At 43.2% G+C, this 23,373-nt stretch overlaps 2 pseudogenes and 2 gene segments (V, D, J or C); all 4 read right to left on the minus strand.

Moving 5' to 3' along the window:
- LOC119876543 lies at positions 1-7,802 on the minus strand. The segment is given in 3 exon segments: positions 1-16; positions 7,214-7,538; positions 7,642-7,802. Coding segments are annotated over 3 exon segments (387 nt in total).
- A 4,945-nt stretch (positions 7,803-12,747) lies between these two features.
- LOC119876519 lies at positions 12,748-13,320 on the minus strand (annotated as a pseudogene).
- A 3,586-nt stretch (positions 13,321-16,906) lies between these two features.
- Positions 16,907-17,716, minus strand: LOC119869015. The segment is given in 2 exon segments: positions 16,907-17,452; positions 17,556-17,716. Coding segments are annotated over 2 exon segments (558 nt in total).
- A 4,557-nt stretch (positions 17,717-22,273) lies between these two features.
- On the minus strand, positions 22,274-23,129 carry LOC119876516 (annotated as a pseudogene).
- Between the last annotated feature and the right edge of the window lie 244 nt (positions 23,130-23,373).

The raw sequence follows: 23,373 nt of genomic DNA on the forward strand, positions 1-23,373 counted from the left end.
TTAAGGCACTGCGGTCCTGGCACAAAAACAGACACATAGATCAATAAAACAGCTTATAGAACCTGGAAATGGACCTCCAAATATATGGTCAAAATCTTCAACAAAATAGGAAAGAATATCCCCTGGGAAACTATAACAGTCTCATAAATAATTGGTATGAAGAAATGAACAGCTCCTGCAGGAGAATTAAACTGGACCATTCTCTTATACCAAACAAAAATATAAAGTCAACATGATTAAAATGTGACCCTTCACGTCCCACTTGCCTCTCACTCAACTTCTGTCATGCATCGAACATAAGCTTGTTTGAAGCTAAGCATACAGGCAATCAGGATGTGGGACGCAGAGGCCATAAGTTCTACTCTCAGAAATATGTATGCCTTGGAGGCAGATATCAGCTCTCCACTCATTTATGACAGTTAGAACCTACCTCAATTCTAACTGAAGATATTACTTGGAAATCGATGTATTAAAACTCACATACACATGAAAACAACAGAATAAATTTTGAGAAAAAAATCCATCTAAATCTCTGGAAGGGGAGGAGGGCAGGGGGTAGGGGTGATTGGGTGATAGGCACTGAGGGGGGCATTGGGATGAGCACTGGGTGTTATTCTGTATGTTGGTAAATTGAACACCAATAAAAATAATTTTATTATTAAAAATAAAGATGGGATGTCAAAAAATAAATAAAATGTAAACAAAAAAAATAAATCTCTGTCAGGAGAAGAGAGGGAACAGCTTTTTGGCACATAGCCACAGCAATTTCTTGCAAAGCATATCTATAATGGCAAGGCGAACAAAAGCAAATATGAATTTTGGGAGCTCCATCAAGATAAGAATCTTCTGGAGAGCAAAGGAAACTGTCAACAAAACTAAAACACAACATACAGAAGGGAAGATAATACTAGCAGATGACATATCGAACAAAGGTCTTGTATCCAACATCTATAAAGAACCTATCAAACTCAACACACAAGAACAGGGATTCCAGGCAAGAAATGGCAATAAAACATGAACAGAAATTTTTCCAAATAAAACCTACATATGGCCAAGATGTCCATAAAAAATTGCTCCATATCACTTGTTATCAGGGAAAAGCACATCCAAACCACAATCAGCTGCTGCTTTACACCACAGAGAATAGCATAAATTAATACGAAAGAAATCATCAAATGTTAGAGAGAATGTGGAGAAAGCGGAACCCTCTTGCACTGTTGGAGGAAATGTGAACTGGTGCAGCCACTCTGGAAAACTGGGTGGAGGATCCCGAAAGAGTTAAAAATAGAGCTCCCCTCTGACCCTGCAATTATACTACTCGGGATTTATCCAAAAGATACAGATGTAGTGAAGCGGCAGGATATATGCACCCCAATGTTTACAGCAGCAATGTCCACAAATACCCATAGGCAAACTATGGGAGAAGCCACGATGTCCTTTGACAGATGAATTGATAAACATGATATGGTTTATATATACAAAAAATATATCTCAGTCATCAGAAATAGTCAATTGCTACCATTTCCAATGAAACTACAGGAGAATTATGCCAATGAAATAAGTCAATCGAAAAAAAGAGAAATAAGTCAATTGAAGAACAGTCATCATAATTTTACTCATACATGGAATATAAAAAATAGTGAAAGGGATTATAAGGGAAGGAGGGTAACAGAGTGGGGATAAATTAGGGAGGAAGAAAAACCATGAGAGACTCGTATTTCTGGGACTTAGAGGAGTGCAGAAGGGGAGGTAGGTGGTGGGACATGGTACCTGGGTGATGGGCACTAAGGAGGGAACGTGATCAGATGAGAACTTGGTGTTACATTATATTGGCAAATTGAACTTAAATAAAATATTGAATAAACAAATGAAAAATAAATTATTAAAGAGAGAGAACATTATGAGCTATAACATGCCAACAAATTCAGCAATCTCAGAGAAATGGATACCCTCCTATAAATGTGGAAACAACCAAATCTGAAACAGGAAAAATAGAAAAGCAAGACAGACCCAAAACTGGAAAGGAAAATCGAACATATTTAAAGGTCTTTTAACAATCAAAAGTCCAGGGACAGATGATTGTCCAAGGGAATGCAACAGGTATTTAAAAAGAATTAATGCCCATCCTGATAATGTTACAAAAAACAGAAATTAAAGGAAAATTCCACTCGTTTTCTGAGGGTAGCGTTACCTTGACCTGAAATGGAGACAATGATCCAACTTAAAAAGAAAATTACAGATTAATTTTCCTGACGGACATGGATGCAATATTCTCATTAAGATCCTAACCAACAGGATCCAACAGTACTTTAAAATAATAATTCTTCAAGACAAAAATGGGCTTAATTTCTGGTCTGCAAGGGTGGTTCAGCATATGCAAAACTAAGAGTGGGATTTGAGTCATTGATAAATGAAAGGATAAGGACCATTTTATCCTCTCAGCTGATACCCAAAAAGCTTTTGGCAAAAGAGATTATACCTTCTTGATAAAAAAAATCCTCTTGGTATGTAGAGATAGTGGGACCTACTCAACATCATAAAATCCATTTACAGAGACATATGGAGAGTGTCATCCTCAACAAGGAAAAGTTGAGAGGTTTTCCCATAAGACCAGGAACGAGACAGGGATGCCCACCATCACCACTGTTCTTCACCATAGTGCTATACGTCCTAGCCTCAACAACCAGACAACAAAGAAAAAGAAATGTCATCCAACTCAGCAAAGAAAAAGTCAAAAGTTGACTCCTCACACCACAAGATACTTTAAGTTCAAATCCCAAAGATTCCTTTGAAAAAAATTGCTAGAATTGATACCAGAATTCAGCAAAATTAGAGAGTGTAAAATCAATACAAGGAAGTCAGTGGCTCTTCCGTAAAGTGCAAGTGACACAGAAAAAAGAAAATCAAGGACTGGATGCAATTTATAAGTGAACCAGATATCATCAGATGATGAGGAAAAATCCTAACCGAAGAGGGATGGATCTATATTCTAAACACAAGGACAAACATTATATGTTCTCATTCATTTGGGGAATATAAATAATAGTGAAAGGGAATATAAGGGAAGGGAGAAGAAATGTGTGGGAAATATCAGAAAGGGAGACAGAACGTAAAGACTGCTAACTCTGGGAAACGAACTAGGGGTGGTAGAAGGGGAGGAGGGCGGGGGGTAGGAGTGAATGGGTGACGGGCACTGGGTGTTATTCTGTATGTTAGTAAATTGAACACCAATAAAAAATAAATTAAAAAAAAACACTGAATAGCACTTATGAAAGACAGGAAGGAATAAAAACGTAGATAGAAAATATTTAAAATCCTTTGTATTTCCTTGGGGTTGGTAGTGATCTCTCCCTTCTCATTCATGATTTTATTAAATTGAGTCTTCTCTCTCTTCTTTTTAATAAGGCTTGCTAATCGTTTATCTCTCTTATTAATTCTTTCAAAGAACCAACTCCTGGTTTTGTTGATCTGTTCCACAGTTCTTCTCGATTTCATTGAGTTCTGCTGGAATCTTCATTAACTCTCTTCTTCTGCTGCATGTAGCATCTATTTGCTGTTTTTTTTCTCTAGCTCCTTTATGTGTTAGCTTTTGTATTTGAGTTCTTTCCAGTTTTTGAATGGATGCTTGTATTGCGATGTATTTCCCCATCAGGACTACTTTTGCTGCATCCCAAATATTTTGAACGTGTGTATCTTCATTCTCCTTAATTTCCATGAATCTTTTTAATTCTTCCTAAATTTCCTGGTTGACCCTTTCATCTTTTAGCAGGATGGTCCTTAACCTCCACGAGTTTGAAGTCCTTCCAAACTTCTTGTTCTGATTTAGTTCTAATTTCAAGGCATTATGGTCTAAGAATATGCAGGGGATGATCCCAATCTTTTGGTATCGGTTCAGACCCGATTTGTGACCCAGTATGTGGTCTATCCTGGAGAAAGTTCCATGTGCACTTGAGAAGAATGTGTATTCAGTTGAGTTTGGATGTGAAGTTCTGTAGATATCTGTGAAATCCATCTGGTCCAGTGTATCATTTAAAGCTCTCGTTTCTTTGGAGATGTTTCATTTAGAAGACCTATCGAGTATAGAAAGTGCTATATTGAAGTCACCAAGTATAAGTGTATTATCTAAACATTTCTTCAATTTTGTTATTAATTGGTTGATATATTTGGCAGCTACCACATTCGGGGCATATATATTGATGATTAAGTCCTCTTGTTGGATAGATCCTTAAGTATGATATAGTGTCCCTCTTCATCTCTCACTACAGTCTTTGGTGTAAATTTTAGTTTATCTGATATAAGGATGGCTACCCCTGCTTTCTTTTGAGGACCATTCGAATGGTACATGGTTCTCCAACCTTTTATTTTTAGGCTGTAGGTGTCCTTCTGTCTAAAATGAGTCTCTTGTAGACAACAAATAGATGGGTCCTGCTTTTATATCCAGTCTGAAACCCTACGCCTTTTGATGCGGTCATTAAGCCCGTTCATATTCAGAGTTACTATTGAAAGATATGAGTTAGTGTCATCATGATATCTATTCAGTCCTTGTTTTTTTTTTAATTTTTATTTATTTATGATAGTCAAACAGAGAGAGAGAGAGGTGCAGAGACACAGGCAGAGGGAGAAGCAGGCTCCATGCACCGGGAGCCCGATGTGGGATTCGATCCCGGGTCTCCAGGATCGTGCCCTGGGACAAAGGCAGGCGCCAAACCGCTGCGCCACCCAGGGATCCCTAGTCCTTGTTTTTTTTTTATTGTTCCACTCGACTTCTTCTTAAAGGGGAATTTTAAGAGTCCTCCTTAAAATTTCTTGCAGAGCTGGTTTGGAGGTCACAGATTCTTTCAGTTCCTGCCTCTTTTGGAAGGTCTTTATCTCTCCTTCCATTCTGAATGAGAGCCTTGCTGGATAAAGTATTCTTGGTTGCATGTTCTTCTCATTTAGGACCCTGAATTTATCCTGCCAGCCCTTTCTGGCCTGCCAGGTCTCTGTGGAGAGGTCTGCTGTTACCCTAATACTCCTCCCCATAAGAGTCAAGGATTTCTTATCTCTTGCTGCTTTAAGGATCTTCTCTTTATCTTTGGAATCTGCAAGCTTCACTATTAAATGTCGAGGTGTTGAACGGTTTTTATGATTTTAGGGGGGATCTCTCTATTTCCCGTATCTGAATGCCTGTTTCCCTTTCCAGATTAGGAAAGTTTTCAGCTATGATTTGTTCAAATACATATTCTGGACCTCTTTCGATGCCCTCGGGAACCCCAATTAAATGTAAGTTTTTCTTCCTCAGGCTGTCACTTATTTCCCTTATTCTGTCCTCATGATCTTTTAATTGTTTGTCTCTTTTTCCCTCAGTTTCCCTCTTTGCCATCAACTTGTCTTCTATGTCACTCCCTTGTTCTTCCACCTTGTTAACCCTCATCGTTTGGACTTCTAGTTTGGATTGCATCTCATTCAATTGATTTTTAATTTCTGCAGGATTAGGTCTAAATTCTTCAGTCATGAATTCTCTTCAGTCCTTTATGCTTTTTTTTCTAGAGCCACCAGAAGCTTTATAATAGTGCTTCTGAATTGGCTTTCTGACATTGAATTATAATCCAAATTTTGTAACTCTGTGGAAGAGAGGACTGTTTCTGATTCTTCCTTTTGAGGTGAGGTTTCCTTCTAGTCATTTTGCTCAGTGCAGAGTGGCCAAAAACAAGTTGTATTGGGAAAAAGAGAAAAAGAGATGAGAGAAATAAGGAAAGAAAAGTCAAAACGAAAAAAAGAAAAAAAGAAGGAACAAGGAAAAAAAAGAAGAAAAGGTGAAAGAAAAAGAAAAAGGAAAAAAAAACGGGGTCGAGGAAGCAAACAGAAATAAAAAAGAACACTGGGAGTATCTTCTGATTCTGTATACTGTAAGTCCCTTGACTTCCCCTGGAAGTTTCCAGTTCTGCTAGGTCAATAATTTGTTTTTCCCCTGCCTTGTTAATTCCCATGCCCAGTCCCTCTAGCTGGTCTTCGGGGGGGGGGGCTGTTGTGCTCATTTTCAGGTGTTAGCACTTGGGGGAGCTGCTCTGCCCCCTGCCTGGTGTAGGGCTCTGTGAGTGAAGTTTATCCTGTTTATCTAGTGAGGCCACTGTGGGGCTCAGTGGGGGTTGTTTACCCTGTAAGGCCACAGGAGGAACAACCACAGTGGCAGCTGCCAGCTCTGGAGCCCTCATTCTGCTCCCGCAGTAAATACCTCAGCTCTCAGTCTGCAGGGACGTTGATGCTCCAGGGGCAGGGCCACTGATCTGCTCAGCTCAGGGCAGGAGTGTCCTTGTTGTCCAAGGCCCTCCTGGCCTCTGCCTGTCCTGGGGGGAGGCCGGATCCTGGGCTGTGTCCCCAGCGCCCTCTACTCCCCGGGCTGCACTGTTGGGTTTGTGCTCCCTGCCGGGCAGGCCCTCTCTGTGGAGCTGCCACCGAAGCCCCTCCGAACTGCTCCCAGGACCACGCAGCCCCCTTCGTGCAGAGTCTCCTACCGAGCCCCTCTGAGCTGCTCCTGGGTCCAGCCATGCGCACGTTGCAGCCCTTTAGGGAGCTCAGCCATGGGGTTTGGAGCGCTCTCCCTGGGGCGCAGAGGTCTGTTAGTGTCCCAGGGAGCCTGAGGGCATTCCTGCCCTCCTGGGGTTCTGCTCTAACTCCCTGTGAGCCCCTTTCTGTCCAGGAAGATTGGTGAAGCTCCTGCTTCTCTGGGAATGGGCTTTCCTGTCCTGGGGACACTTGCCTTGGCCTTATCCTGGCTCCTCATGGGGCCTGTCCCCCTTGGATGTCTTTTATTTCTTTCTTCCCCATCTTCTTACCTTGATAGAAGCATGAACTCTTCTTGCTGTAGCATTCCAGATGTTCTCTCTTTAAGTCTCAGGCCAAATTCGTAGATTCTCAGGATGATTTGAAGGTTATCTAGGTAATTTGGCGGGGACAGGTGAATTGGGGACCCTACGAATCCGCCATCTTGCCCGGCACCCCAAAAGAAATGTTTCTAGATCACAGACTGAATAGTAAGAACAGAATCCTGTGCCCAGATAGGCTCCCAGGGGGAAACTGCTCCATGGAGAGGAAGCCCTGACCCTGACAGGTAACCTGCCAGAACCTCCATCTACACCTGCTCCTGGGTCTTCAAGACAGAAGTGGTGAAGAGTGCACACCCCCTGGTGGTCCTGATCCCCTTCTACAGGGAGGTTTGTGTCTGGGATCACACTGAGATCGCCTCACTGTGTCCCTCACACAGTAATATACGGCCGTGTCCTCGGCTCTCAGACTGTTCATCTGCAGATACAGCGTGTTCTTGGCGTTGTCTCTGGAGATGGTGAATCGGCCCTTCACAGCGTCTGCATAGTATGTGCTACTTCCACCACTGTTAATGTATGCAACCCACTGCAACCCTTTCCCTGGAGCCTGGCGGACCCAGCTCATCCAATAGCTACTGAAGGTGAATCCAGAGGCCACACAGGAGAGTCTCAGGGACCCCCCAGGCTTCACCAGGTCTCCCCCAGCCTCCACCAGCTGCATCTCACTCTGGACACCTGAAGACACAAGACATCCTGGTCAGGAAACTGTCCCACATCCTCTTTTTCTCTCAGCAACCTCCACTCCCATCCTCAAGGTCTCTTTTTCTCCATGAATTACCTTTTAAAATAGCGACAAGGAAAACCCAGCTGAGCACAGACTCCATAGTGGTTTGTCTGTGTTGTGTCGTGAGCACTGAATGGTGTCACCTGGGGATCCTGGGGCTGGGGCTCCTCTCCCAGCTGCAGGGTCAGTGCTGGGCTGGTTTAATCAGCCAAGAAAAGGCCCTATTTACATGTACTTGAATATATCATCAGCGCCAGACCTCCAGTTGGTTCTTTACAAGTTATTAAAAGGATTGCTTTATATCTCTAGGCCACTGTCTAATGTCTTGTGACATTATGAAGTGTTCAAATCTATGAAAAAATTACCTTTTCATTTCCTTATGAGTTTTTAAAAATCTCTCATCAATGTAGGTACTTTTAGTGGGTCATATTTTGCCTCCTTCAGAATATGTAATCCTACATAGTATATTTTTAAAACTGGTGTCAAATGTAATAAGGTTTTGTTAATTGCCTTTTAAATTCTCTATTGTTATAGATGCCTGGGGGGCTCTGCCTTCTGCTCTGGTAGTAATTCTGGAGTCCAAGATCCAGTCCCACATCAGCTCCCAGCATGAAACCTTCTTCTCTCTCTGCCTGTGTCTCTGCCTCTCTCTGTCTGTGTGTCTGATAAGTAATTAAATAAAATCTTTAAAATATAAATTATGAGTTGTTACTGTGGAGACTTGAATTTTTTTTTTGTCATTTACCTGTTGAAGGACATCATGGCTCCCATCACCCATTCACTCCCCCCATCCTCCCCTTCCAAGATCCCTAGTTTGTTTCCCAGAATTAGGAGTTTTCCATGTTCTGTCTCCCTTTCTGATATTTACTACCCATTTCTTCTCCCATTCCCTCTATTCCCTTGCACTATTATTTATATTCCCAAATGAGTGAGACTATATAATGTTTGTCTCTTTCTGATTGACTTATTTCAGTCAGGATAATACCGTCCAGTTCCATCCATGTTGAAGCAAATATAGGGTATTTGTCGTTTCTAAGGGCTGAGTAATATTCCATTGTATACAGGTGCACAACAAAGGATACAGTCAGCAAAACTAAAAGACAATCTACAGAATGGGAGAAGATATTTGCAAATGACGTATCAGATAAAGGGCTAGTTTCCAAGATCTATAAAGACCTTATTAAACTCAATAGCAAAGAAACAAACAATCCAATCATGAAATGGGCAAAAGACTGAACAGAAATCTCACAGAGGAAGACATAGTCATGGCCAAAATGAACATGAGAAAATGCTCTGCATCACTTGCCATCAGGGAAATACAAACCAAAACCACAATGACATACCACCTCATACCAGTGAGGATGGGGAAAATTAACAAGGCAGGAAACCACAAATGTTGGAGAGGATGTGGAGAAAAGGGAACCCTCTTACACCGTTGGTGGGAATGTGAAATGATGCAGCCACTCTGGAAAACTGTATGGAGGTTCCCCAAAGAGTTAAAAATAGATCTGCCCTAGGACCCAGCAATTGCACTGTTGGGGATTTACCCCAAAGATACAGATGCAGTGAAACGCCAGGACACCTGCACCCCGATGTTTCTAGCTGCAATGTCCACAATAGCCAAACTGTGGAAGGGGTCTCGGTGTCCATCGACAGATGAATGGATAAAGAAGATGTGGTATATGTATACAAAGGAATATTACTCAGCCATTAGAGACAACAAATACCCACCATTTGTTTCAACGTGGATGGAACTGGAGGGTATTATGCTGAGTGAAGTAAGTCAATCGGAGAAGGACAAACATTATATGTTCTCATTCATTTAGGGAATATAAATAATAGTGAAAGGGAATATAAGGGAAGGGAGAAGAAATGTGTGGGAAATATCAGAAATGGTGACAGAACATAAAGACTCCTAACTCTGGGAAACAAACTAGGGGTGGTGGAAGGGGAGGGGTGCGAGGGGTGTGGGTGAATGTGTGATGGGAACTGAGGGGGGCACTTGACGGGATGAGCACTGGGTGTTATTCTGTATGTTGGAAAATCGAACACCAATAAAAAATAAATTTATTATTTAAAAAAAAGAAAAGAAAAGAAAAAGATTTTCCCGGGTTTCTGGTTCATTGTTCATTCCTACTTGCAGGGTTCGTGCCCAGGTGTCCTGCATGCTCCCTAGAATGTTCTGATCAGTGCTTCTTTAATACCTGTGTCCCTGTGATGAGTGTATAGGGCATCACATTGTGGTTGACGTGAAATTCCCTGATAGATCCTGGTGGGGATTATCCTCTCCTGTGCTTACTTCATATGTCTGTACCCTCTTGTATAACATGTCCACACAAGGCTCTGCCTCTTTCATAGATGATTTTTTTCTATTGAGTTTTGAGGATTCTTACGATAATTTGTGCAAGTTTTCCTTGGTCTGTATCTTGTATTTCATTACTTTGATAAATATATGGTTTTAAAATGTAGTTGATTTTCATAAAGTGTATTCTTAAAATTGGTGTTATGCATGTTGACTTTTTACCTATAACATTCCAATTTTATAATTAATAAGTTGCCTTAAGAGTTTCTACATTGACAATATATTGAAAAGTCTTGTTTTTTTTTCCTGGTCTCCTCAGTGTTGACCTGTTCCCTAATTGGTCTCTAGTAACTCAGGGTTTATATGTTATATGAATATAGACTCTTGCAATTGATTTTCATAGTGTTGTTTTCATAAACTGTAGCAATTCTGTTCTCATGCTCAAATGCGAACTTGTGATTTCATGGCAGATGCTCTGTTGTATCTCATCAGGCTGATTATTCATCACGTTGAATAGATATGCTTCTGGTGTGAAACATAATCATTTATTTTTCCAGTTGCTGGAATTTCTATACATCCTCCTGCTCTTCAGAGACAGGTTGTGGTACTTAGCATCCTCCCACCAGACGTTGGAATTGACTCCAGTGCATTCCCCTAAAGGGTAATGGACCCATGTGTCACCCACACTGACATGTGCAGTAAGAACCCAGAGAAGGAGCAGGCGAGTGTAAGGGTCTGCCTGGGTTTTCCCAGCCCAGATCCCGACTCCTGCAGGGGGACCTGGGACAGATCTCCTATGAAGAAAGACATCACAGGATGGGGACAGGACATGCCTTCCCTAGGGATCCTCCAACATGAGCACTCAGAGGAAATGATGGTCAGCAGCAGTGGTGAAGAGCACAGGGTGTCCAGGCGGGGACGCAAAAGTCACTCCCTAAACCCAGTGCTTGGCTTCTCAACCAAGTGAAGAATTTGGGGATGTTTCCATCCTCTTAAATATCCTGACTCACATGTCGTGGGATTCAGGGCTCTGCCACATGGAGACTGAGTCTGCATGGGGGAACACTGAGCACCTAGATCTGGGACCTTGTGTCCTAGTTATTGAATCATCCTGATCACCCATGAAATCACTCAAAGGTCTGACAGATCAAAAACTGCAAGTCCACATGTAGAAAATCGACCAAATTTTGGATGTAAGAGTCATGGATGTTGGCATGTGGAGATATAGCTGTGGTGATTAGAAAAGAAGAGAGGCTGATCCAGAATATTCTGTAGAGTATTATGAGCAGATATAAAAATCTGAAGTTTTAGGTATCTGCTTCCATGGGGATGTGCCTGGGCTAATGCTGCTCAGGTGGTAAAACAGGGAGGAATCCCAAGAACTCCAGGGTTGCAGGAAGAATGTGTGGCACCATGGTGATGCACAGCTACTAAATACAGGGGCATGGACGGTGGCTGAGGACAGTGAGTCCAGGTGTGGGTTTCCTGCTCTGTTTTGTCATAACCTGACTGTTCTCTTGTGACAAGGTTGGAAAGGACAAAAAGGAGGAGAGACCCTGTTTTAGTGTGTCTGGGTGATGTCACCACCATTCCCAGTCTGGGTGGATTTAACAACACACTCATTCTAACGGTTCTGGAGTCTGGGAAGTCTAAGGTCCAGGTGCAGGGACATGTAGTGTCTGGGGAGCACCCAGGTCCTAGCCTGTACTTTCCTGTCACTTCACATGGGCTGGGGGCTGGGATCTTCCCCAGTCTGGGTGTATAAGGGCCCTGATCCCACCGTGAGGCTGCACCTCCTGACTTAAGTGCTCTCCTAAGGTGCCACTTCCCCCTCCCATCACATGGACGTTAGGTTCCAACGTGGGGATGGTAGAGGTCACACACAGTGAGCTGATATCGCACCTAAAGGATCCATGAGTTATTTCCTGAAGGTGGAAGGTCCTCCTCCACTTTTGTTCCCTCATTTTTCATAATAGTTTCTCATCACATTGTATCTTTGGGTGTCATCTGTTAACTCCTCTGATCACCAGTCCTCCCTCCTCTCCTCCTGCCCCCCATGGGAAATCCCACAGGAACCATTGAATTTCCTCCTTTGGTGCAGGGGGGACACTGACTCCACACAAGCACCTCCTGGAGCAGGACCTCTTCCTCACCACTGACTCACAACACACCACCTGAGACAGTGTCCTTCCCAAATCCAAGCATTTATAGCTTGCAAGGGGCCTGCCTGACTCTTAACACACAGGATGATGGAGGTGATAAAGGTTTGCACTCTTTTGCCTGTGTGTGTGTAGGGGGGGCTCTTCAGACTACACATCCCCACAACATACTTCTTGGCCACCCTGTCTTTCCCATGTTGATGCTGATATTGAATCTGTCAGTGTGGTTCAAGACTGAAGTCACACCTGCAATCTATCCTCTCGCCTTTTCATTTTTGAGCCCTTTGTAGGGTCATAAGCAGCATGTTCTCTCTGCTGCTTTTAAAAACCATGCACACTGTGCTGGTTGGATCTCTCATGTTAGATGTATAGACCTGGGACTCTATCAAGGAGAAGTTGTGATTCATGGAGGTCCATGTAATATCCTGGTACTTAGGGACAGAAGTAAAAAAGTTAAAGCAAATCTGTCCTTGTGCATATAAGTATAGTAGTTGGCTAAACCAACAAAGTTTTCAAATCAGAAAATGATTAAAGAATAAGCAAAGCAAAGACACAGCCATTTCTGGACATTACTCTATTTCTCTTTCTATGACAACAAAGTTTGTAAGTTAGAGACTGAATATGTAAGTACAGAATCCTTTGCCCAGAGAGATTCCCTGGGGGAAACTGCTCCTTGGAGAGGAAGCCCAGACCCTGACAGGAAACGTGCCCATACCTCCCTCTGCACCTGCTCCTGGGCCTTCAAGACTGAAGTGGTGAGGAGTGCTCACCCCCTGATGGTCCTGATCCACTTTTACAGGGATGTTTGTGTCTGGGCTGTCACTGAGGTCACCTCATTGTGTCCTTCGCACAGTAATACACTGCCGTGTCCTCAGCTCTCAGGCTGTTCATCTGCAGATAGAGCGTGTTCTTGGCATTGTCTCTGGAGATGGTGAATCGGCCCTTCACAGTGTCTGTGGAGCTTGTGCTATTTCCATCACTGCTAAAGTATGCGACCCACTGCAGCCTCTTCCCTCGAACCTGGTGGACCCAGCTCATGTCGTAGCTATTGAATGTGAATCCAGAGGCCACACAAGAGAGTCTCAGGGATCCCCCAGGTTTCACCAGGTCTCCCCCCAGACTCCACCAGCTGCACTTCACCCTGGACAACTGAAGGCACAAGACATACTGGTCAAGAAACTCCCACATCCCCTGTTTCTCTCACTCACCTCCACTCACATATTCAAGTTCTCTGGTTCTCCATGAATTACCTTTTAAAATAGTGACAAGGAAAACCCAGCAGAGCACAGACTCCATGGTGAGTTGTCTCTGTTCTCTCCTGATCCCTGAAGGGGGTCACCTGGGGATCCTGAGGCTGGGGCTCCTCTCCCAGGTGCAGGATCAGGGCTGTTCTGGTTTAATCAGTGGAAGGAGGGTCCTATTTGCATGTCTTATGACTATATAACCAGCTCCAGACTTACATTCGAGTCTAGAAGTCAACACAATTTTTGCACCACAATTCTCTAGCAATTTGTGTAGATGGCACTATGACTATATGAAGTTCTAATGTGTTAGCAGAGTTATATCTGCATTTCTGGGTGTAGTTTCAAAAGACAATCATCAATTTAGCTCATTTTCCGTAGAGTATTTTATCTCAGAAAGCTCCATCCTTTGTAAATTCTAATCCTAAATATGTATTTTGATACTAGTGTAAAGAGGATTATTTTGTTAATTTTGTATAGGTAATTAGATGTTAGTTTGTAGAAAGATATCTTTATTTGATTTTGTTGCTGATTTTATATACTGTTTTTTTTCTGAGCTCACAAGTTATTTTTTCCATTTTTTACGTGAGGTTTTCACTCATTGAATATATTAAGACACCGTCTTAGCAAGCAAACTATTTTGTTTCAGATTAGAATTTTTTCATTTTTTTTATGTAGTTCTCTTTTTTTTGTTTATATATTTTTTATTGGAGTTCGATATGTCAGCATATAGCATAACACCAATGCTCATCATGTCAAGTGCCCCCCTCAGTGCCTGTCATCCAGTCACCCCAACACCCTCCCCACCTCCACTTCCACTAAACCTTGTTCATTTCCCAGAGTTTGGTGTCTCTCATACTTTGTCACCCGCACTGATATTTTCACTCATTTTCTCTCTTTTCCCCTTTATTCCCTTTCACTATTTTTATATTCCCCAAATGAATAAGACCATATAATGTTTATCCTTCTCCAATTGACTTACTTCACTCAGCATAATACCCTCCCATTCCATCCATGTCGAAGCAAATCGTGGGTATTCTTCAGTCCTGATGGATGAGTAATATTCCATTGTATATTGAGAATACATCATCATTATCGGCATATCTTTTAATGGACACTGAGTCTCCTTTCACAGTTTGGCTATTGTGGACATTGCTGCTATAAACATCAGGGTGCAGGTGTCCCGGTGATTCACTGCATCTGTATCTTTGGGGTAAATCCCCAGCAGTGCAATTGCTGGGTCATATGGCAGATCTATTTTTAACTCTTTGAGGAACCTCCACACAGTTTTCCAGAGTGGCTGCAACATTTCACATTCCCATCAATACTGCAAGAGTGTTCCCCTTTCTCCACATCCTCTCTAAAATTTGTTGTTAATTTGAATGCCATTTATTTATTTTTTTGTCTGATATCTGAGGCTAGGAATTCTAATACTAGTGGAAAGTAGTGTTGAGAGCAGCCATCCCTGTCATGTTCCTGATCTTAGGGGACAGGCTCCCAGTGTTTCCCCATTGAGAATGAAATTTGCTGTGGGCTTTTTGTAGATGGCTTTTAACATACTGAATAATGTTTCCTCTATCCCTACACTCTAAAGAGCTTTGATAAGGAAAGGATGCTGTATTTGTCTAATTCTTTCCCCGCATCTACTGGGAGGATGGTATAGTCCTTGTTTTTTCTCTTGTTGGTAGGATCTATCACATTGATTGCTTTATGTGTGTTGAACCAGACTTGCATCCCTGGGAAAAATCCCAGATGGTCCTGGTGAATAATCATCTTAATATACTCATTGAACTTATTGGCTAGTACCTTGTTGAGAATATTTGTCTCCTCTTCCAAATTTCTTCTTGATTTTTTAAATTTTTTTAAATTTTTATTTTATAAATTTAATTTTTACTGGTGTTCAATTTGCCAACATATAAAATAACACCCAGTGCTCATCCCGTCAAGTGCCCACCTCAGAGCCTGTTACCCAGTCACCCTCACCATCTACCCACATCCCCTTCCACCACCCCTACTTCATTTCCCAGAGTTAGGAGTCTTTCATATTCTGTCTCCCATTCGGATATTTCCCACTCATTTTTTCTCCCTTCCACTTTATTCCCTTTCACTATTTTTTATATTTTATATTCCCCAACTGAATGAGAACATATAATGTTTGTCCTTCTCTGATGACTTATTTCACTCAGCATAATACCCTCCAGTTGCATCCATGTCGAAGAAAATGGTGGGTATTTGTCATTTCTAAGGGCTGAGTAATATTCCATTGTATACATAAACCACATCTTCTTTATCCATGCATCTGTCGATGGACACTAAGGCTCCTTCCACAGTCTGGCTATGGTGGACATTGCTGCAAGAAACATTGGGTGCAGGTGTCCCGGCATTTCACTGCATCTGTATCTTTGGGGTAAATACCCAGCAGTGCAATTACTGGGTCATAGGGCAGGTCTATTTTTAACTCTTTGAGGAAACTCCACACAGTTTTCCAGAGTGGCTGTACCAGTTCACATTCCCAGCAACAGTGCACGAGAGTTCCCCTTTCTCTACATCCACTCTGACAATTGGTGTTTCCTGTCTTGTTAATTTTCCACATTCTCACTGGTGTGAGGTGGTATCTCATCGTGGTTTTGATTTGTATTTCCCTGATGGCAAGTGATGCAGAGCATTTCCTTATGTGCGTGTTGGCCATGAGAACCTGCTAGTGACCTTGGGGAGAGGACAATTTCGACCAAGACTCTGGGTTATCCTTGAACTGTTTCTATAATCACTTTATACTGTGTGAGGCTTGGAAGAAACATTCATCTAACCTCCCTCTAATTCGGACTTTTTCATACTTAGAACAAACAATTCTCTCTATTGTTCTACCGGTTTTCATACTTGTTTAGTGGAATGATTCCTTACACCATATTTTGAATGTACCTGCTAGATCCTGGACATCCATTCCTCCCTATTCTCCTGCACCATAAATATGGGTCATCGAACCAGAACCCATAGGTTGTCCCACCTTTGGTGCATGGGGGACACTGACTCCACACAATCTCCTCCTGGAGCAGAACCCCATCCCCACCACTGACCCACAACACACACCCTGAGTCAGTGTCCTTCCTTATTCCATCCAAACATTTATGACTTGCTATGAGGCCTTCCCTGCTCTAAACAGACTCGGTAAATATGATAATGATTTATAGTCTCATGTGTGTGTGTCTGTGTGCGTGCATGTGTGTGTGCATTTGTGTGCATGCATATGTGCATGACCTCTGGATTCCACATCCTAGCAACACCCTTGGGGAGTTTCCACTGCTTTTCCACATTATCACTAGCATGAATGCTGGTAGTTTGTTCCTTATAGTGATGCCTCCAAAAGTTCCCATTCTTGCTTTCTACTCCTGATCCGTCTATAGTTTCCTGTCCATCATATGGTTCATGCTGCTTCTACCAACCTTGCACGCTGAGCAGGGAAGTTCTCTAATGAACAGTGTATAAAGGTGGAACTCCTAAAAGACAAGTTGAGGTGCACTGAGATATGAGTCATTAAATGATGTGTAAGGACAGTAGAGAGAAGTGTAAGGAGATTTGTCTTTAGCGCATGTAAACAATACTGTGTATAAAAACAAATATTAAAAATTAGAAAATTTATAAGGAGACACTGAATCATGGGTCTAGAGAGACACCGTAGGGAACCTGCTCCATGAGGAGGAAGCCCCAGACCACGACAGGAAACCTGCCCAGAACTTTCATCACCTGTTCCTGGGCCTTCAAGGGGGAAGTGGTGAGAAGTGTGCACCCCCTGGTGGTCCTGATCCACTTCTCCAGGGAGGTTTTGTGTCTGGGCTCACACTGATGTTCCCTCACTGTGTCACCCGCACAGTAATACATGGCCGTGTCCTCGGCTCTCAGGCTGTTCATCTGAAGATACAGCGTGTTCTTGGCGTTGTCTCTGGAGATGGTGAACCGGCCCTTCACAGCATCTGCATAGTATGTGCTACTTCCACCACTGCTAATGTATGCGACCCACTGCAGCCCCTTCCCTGGAGCCTGGCGGACCCAGTTCATGTCATAGCTACTGAAGGTGAATCCAGAGGCCACACAGGAGAGTCTCAGGGATCCCCCAGGCTTCACCAGGTCTCCCCCAGACTCCACCAGCTGCACCTCACTCTGGACACCTGCAGATACAAGACATCCTGGTCAGGATGCTGTCCCACGTCCTCTGTTTCTGTCACTCACCTCCACTCTCATATTCAAGGTCTCTTGTTCTTCATGAATTACCTTTTAAAATAGCGACAAGGAAAACCCAGCAGAGCACAGACTCCATGGTGAGTTGTTTGTGTTCAGTCCTGATCCCTCAATGAGGTCACCTGAGGATCCTGGGGTTGGGGCTCCTCTCCCAGCTATAGGGTCAGGGCTGGGCTGGTTTAATCAGCGGAGGGAGGGTCCTATTTGCATGTCTTATGAGTATATATTGAGCTTCTGACCACAACTCGATTTTAACAAGTTAATAGCAAGGATTGCATTACCTTTGCAGATCACTTTTTGCAGATGTCACTGTGGAAATATGATGTTCTCATCTGGGAGCATAGTAATCTTTTCATTTCTGTTTTCTTTAAAAAAAACCTTTCGTCAAAATACATCATTTTTAATATGGTATCTTATCTTCTATTGAAATTTAATCCTAAATATTTTTTGATGTTAGCAAAAGTCATATTTTATGAATTTTATATAGGATTTTATATAGATAATTTTTCTTAGTCTTTGGAATCATAGCTTTATTTGTTTATTTTATATCCTGAACATTCCTTGACATCATTAATTAATTCCTAGAGTTTGTGGAATTTGTAGACATTGCCACTTTAGCAGATCATGTCATATGGAAACAATTTTTCTTCCCTCTCCTGATTAATTTTTTAATTGCCTAATTTCCCTCAGTATGTCTTCAACCTGTTGCATTAGAAATATTTCTCTTCTGTTTTTCTGGTTTCTTTTTATCATCTAATAAATCAGTAGATATAAGACGTATGTAAGGAGAGAATCATTTCAGTTTCCACGTGTGTGAGCTATGTAAAATACGACACCCAGACAATGATTGCTGAGGCAGCCCTTCTGTCTCCTAGACAATACAACATTGCATTTGTAGATATTGAAGACCAGGATTTGTGTTTGGATCACTTAATGAGTGAAGAACGACAAGGATTATTTGCAGAGCCTTCTGGGTCCTACATTCCCTACTCTGATTCTGAGGATCATTTTTTCCCTCCTGATACAGAGAAGGGGTCGTTCCCACCAGAGTTTTTTTCTTGCAGTCAGGGAACTCACTTTCCATGACTGGATTTCACTTCCTGAAACAGTTGCTCTACCAGGGAGTTCATGTGTAAACTCTGGATAGGATGGGAGAGCTGAGAGATACTGTCAACACCAGATCATGCCACCAGGATGGTGTAGAAACACTCAGAAGAATGAATGCATATAAACATATAGATAAAGAATAAACAGTTATTGGAGGTGTTTGTGGATTTCCAGTAATGAGCTCACCATTGGAAACCCCCCTCAGCTATGGAGGGAGAGTGACAGACACAGATAGGTATTAGTTTGGGGACATGGGGGACCAATATCGTTCCCAGTGGAGAGGCACACACCTCCCAACAGTCAGTATAACACAACTCTGGAAGATGGTAACACTCAAATCCCTCAGGGTCATCAGAGACATAACTTGTGGAAATGCCAGAGCATCATTACTTGGATCCATGTGTCACTAGGGTCGTACCATTTTATGGATACTGTAACATTGTACAAGAACTGGGTGGATTTAAACAACAGACACTCAGGACACCTGGGTGGCTCAGTGGTTGAGCATCTGCCTTCAGCTCAGGTCTTTCTTAAGTCTCAAGTTCGAGTCCCACATTGAGCTTCCTGCATGGACCCTGCCTCTCTCTGCCCCATCTCTGTGACTGTCTCTGTATGTCTCATGAATAAATAAATAAAATCTTCAAAAAAAATGGACACCTCAGTTGTTCTGAATAGAATAAATAACAGAAGGATGAAGAGTTCCATCATTCTTCCTGCCTGGAGGCTTGATTTGAAACATCCATGTCCTCCTGCCTTGGAGACAGTTACACATGCACGTCTCCCAATTCTCTAATGAGAGATTACTTCAGAGTCAGACGAGAATTACTCCACTGGCTTCCCTGGATCTCCACCTCATGAATGTAAATCAAGGACCTATCAGCCTATTAAGTCATGCGAGCCAATGGGCTATGGGTCCAGTTCCTCAAGAGAACCCTTAAAAATGCATGCTATGCCCTCTTGTGGGGTAAAGTAATTTCAGATAGATGCCATCCTATAAAGTCCTGAGAAGCAAATTGCTATGAATTAAGCATCTCCTCTGTGTTTGGGACCAGATCTGGTTGAGGATAGTGAGCAGCTATGAGATCCTGGGGAAACCTCATGATCCAAGAAGGAAGAGACATTTGGGGCTTGGACTCACTTGGGGGAAGATAGTTTCTGCTCTTTCTGGGAGAAATTCTAAACCTTGCAGACAGGCAAGTGCAGATGTGATCTGAGGGTGATATTATCACGTATGTAAGACAGGCAGATAATGATTTTGACTAAGGGATATTCTAATAAAATGAGTACAATACATGAATTGAAATTTAAATATAAATTCATGTAGTTGTTGATATAGAGTCAACTGTTCATAATCAGAGGATGGAGAAATCAAGGTGAAGAACCAGGATGGTTAGATGGATCCCATAAGCACATGTCCAGATGCCCCCTTATCCTCATACTTCCCATGTGGAATTAGGGACTGGAAGGTGGTGGGAGCTCATCTTGGAGCTAGTAATCATGGAAGTGCCTGCGTAGTGGGGCTCCGTGTCTCCTGTTGTGTGAGAAGGGGACAATAACCCTACCCTTTCCACCTAAGTTGAGACTTTTCCTCCCCAGGTGAGTAAATGATCCTTTTGGCTTGACCATAGGTGTTATTATGATTGTAAATGTTGCTCTAGTTTCCATGGTACCTGGCTCTCAGGACAGCAGGGACCTCAGTTCAGAAGGTTGAGTCCATGTCGTCATGAATCCACAGAAATGATTTAAGAAAATGTAAGAAATGAAGAAAATTGGTAAGTCCTAGGTGAGGAGGACCAAAAGGCAAATACATGAGGGCTGGGCACCATCTATTTCCCAGCTGAGGCCGTGCACTTGTGACTTGACTTTTTATGAAACTGGGAAAGGGGAAGGTGAGTCCTAGCTCCTGGGGATTTCCTGGGAACAGGGTCTGCAGTGACCTTTGGGACTTCATTCAATAAGGGATGAATGGGATCTCATTCAATAAGCCCTGGCTCCTCTTGCTCCCATGTGGAGAATGTCTTCAAAGGGCTAGCCAGGGTCCCGGACACAGTCAGGAGGGAAGGTTGTGTTGCAGGTAGAACAACCTTCTGCCCCAAAGTCTGCTTACATATTCATCAAACATCCACCTAGGTCCTGGGCCTCCAATGTGTTATGGAACCTCTGTGCTCCACCCTCTCCTTCATCTTCTCATGATTAAAGTCCTGGATGTGCAAGTTTGGGAAAAGGAGATAAATGCACAAATCATGCTGATTTTGGACAAAGCTGGGCCACTCCTCATGTTAAGTTCATTTGGGGCTGGCACACTGGCTGAGTTATGATGGGTGGACTTAACTTCCTGACACAACTGCACTCTCAGCTGCATTAATGTGTAAACTATGGGATAGGATGGCAGAGCTGTTAGATATTGTCATAACCAGGTCCTGTTACCTGGATGGTGCAGAGACCTTGTACAAAAGGGATTGCATATGAAGTAAAAAGTCAAATACTAAATGTAGCTGAGGCACACGACTCACAGTAGTCAGTATGACACAACTCCATAAGGAGATGATGGCACTCAAATCCCTCAGGGTCATCACATTCATCACTCCTGGAAACACCAAAGCATTGGTGTTTGGGTTCATGTGTCACTAATGTGTCACTAATGTTCCTGTGCCCCCTGCTGGAACAACTTACATGGACGGAGTGGATTAAACAACAGACACTCATTCCCACAGTTCTTGATTCTGGGGATCTGAGGTCCAGCTGCAGGAAGATATGATGCCTGGAGAATGCCCATGTCCTAGGCTTCCATTCCCTGTCACCTCATATGGGGCAAGGGTCAGGGAGCTTTCCCAGTCCTGGTGTATAAGGGACCTGATTCCTCAATGGGACTAAGCCTCATGACCTAAGTGCTCCCTGAAGACCCCACCTCCTCCTCCCATCACATGGACTTTAGGTTTCACCACAGGGATGGTAGAGGTCACACCCAGTGAGATGATCCTTCAGCACCTGAAGGATCCATGACTTATTCCCTGCAGGTGGAAGGTCCACCAATACAGCTTCTCGCCCTAATGAACCTCATGGATCCAGTAGAAACTTCTGGTCTCTGAGCACACAGTGTACACTTGGCCATCTGAACCAGCTGGTGACCTTGGTAAAAGGATAGCTTGCACTTGAGAGTCTGGGTAAGTCCTCGATCCAAGTTCATTATCACTTCATAAATTTTGCTGCTTCTCTTTAATCATTGTTCTCATTTACCTAGAAGTCAGATTTTTGGGGTGTGCATGGTCTGTTTTTTTAATGTATATTTTTATTGGAGTTCAATTTGCCAAGTATAGCGTAACACCCAGTGCTCAACCCTTAAAGTGCCCCCCTCAGTTCTTGTCACCCTGTCACCCCATTCCCCCGACCAACTCTCTTGCATTGCTGATCCAACTAAAGATGAGGTACATGGAGTTATGTGTATATTATTCATATTCAGGAAAAATATTAATTTTTTAAAAATTTTTATTTATTTATGATAGTTACAGAGAGAGAGAGAGAGAGGCAGAGACACAGGCAGAGGGAAAAGCAGGATCCATGCACCGGGAGCCCGATGTGGGACTCGATCCCGGGTCTCCAGGATCGCGCCCTGGGCCAAAGGCAGGCGCCAAACCGCTGCGCCACCCAGGGATCCCCAGGAAAAATATTAAATAGATATATGCAACTCTGTCTTTGGAGCATATAAAGAAGTTGTTTTCCTATATAAACTAAGTTTCTAAATAAGACCTTGCATAGTTCAGCACAAATTCCTTTGTCCAGAGAGGCTCCCTGGGGAACCTGATCAATGGAGAGGAATCCCAGATCCTGACAGGAAGCCTTCTCAGAACCTCCCTCTGCACCTGCTCCTGGGCCTTCAAGAGAGAAGTGGTGAGGACTGTGCACCCCCTGGTGGTCCCGATCCCCTTCTACAGGGAGGTTTGTGTCTGGGCTCACTCTGAGGTCCCCTAACTGTATCATTCACACAGTAATACACGGCCATGTCCTCAGCTCTCAGGCTGTTCATCTGCAGATACAGCATGTTCTTGGCATTGTCTCTGGAGATGGTGAATCGGCCCTTCACAGCGTCTGCATAGCTCATGTTACTTCCACTAGAATAAATTCATGCGACTCACGGCAGCCCCTTCCCAGGAGCCTTGTGGACCCAGCTCATGGTATAGGAAATGAAGGTGAATCCAGAGGCCACACGGGCGAGTCTCAGGGACCTCTCAGGCTTCACCAGGTCTCCCCCAGACTCCGCCAGCTGCCCCTCACCCTGGCCACCTGCAGACACAAGACATCCTGGTGAGGACACTGTCCCACATCCCCTGTTTCTCTCACTCACCTCCACTCACAGACTCAAGGTCTCTTGTTCTCCATGAATTACCTTTTAAAATAGTGACAAGGAAAACCCAGCTGAGCTCAGACTCCATAGTGAGTTGCCTCTATTCTCTCCTGATCACTGAATGCTGTCACCTGGGGATCCTGCGGCTGGGACTCCTCTCCCAGCTGCAGGTTTGAGGCTGGGCTGCTTTAATCAGTGGAGAGAAGGCCCTATTTGCATATCCTCTGAGTATATAACCAGCTCCAGACTTACATTCGAGTCTTTAAAAGTCAGCACAAGTGTTGCACCACAATTCTCTAGCAATTTGTGTATATAGCACTCTGACTATATGAAGGTCTAACGTGTAAACAGAGTTATCTTTGCATTTCTGGCTGCATTTTCAAAAGACTTTCATTAGGGGAT

This window comes from Canis lupus, chromosome 8 (genome assembly GCF_011100685.1).
Source record: "Canis lupus familiaris isolate Mischka breed German Shepherd chromosome 8, alternate assembly UU_Cfam_GSD_1.0, whole genome shotgun sequence".
Lineage (NCBI taxonomy): Eukaryota > Metazoa > Chordata > Mammalia > Carnivora > Canidae > Canis > Canis lupus.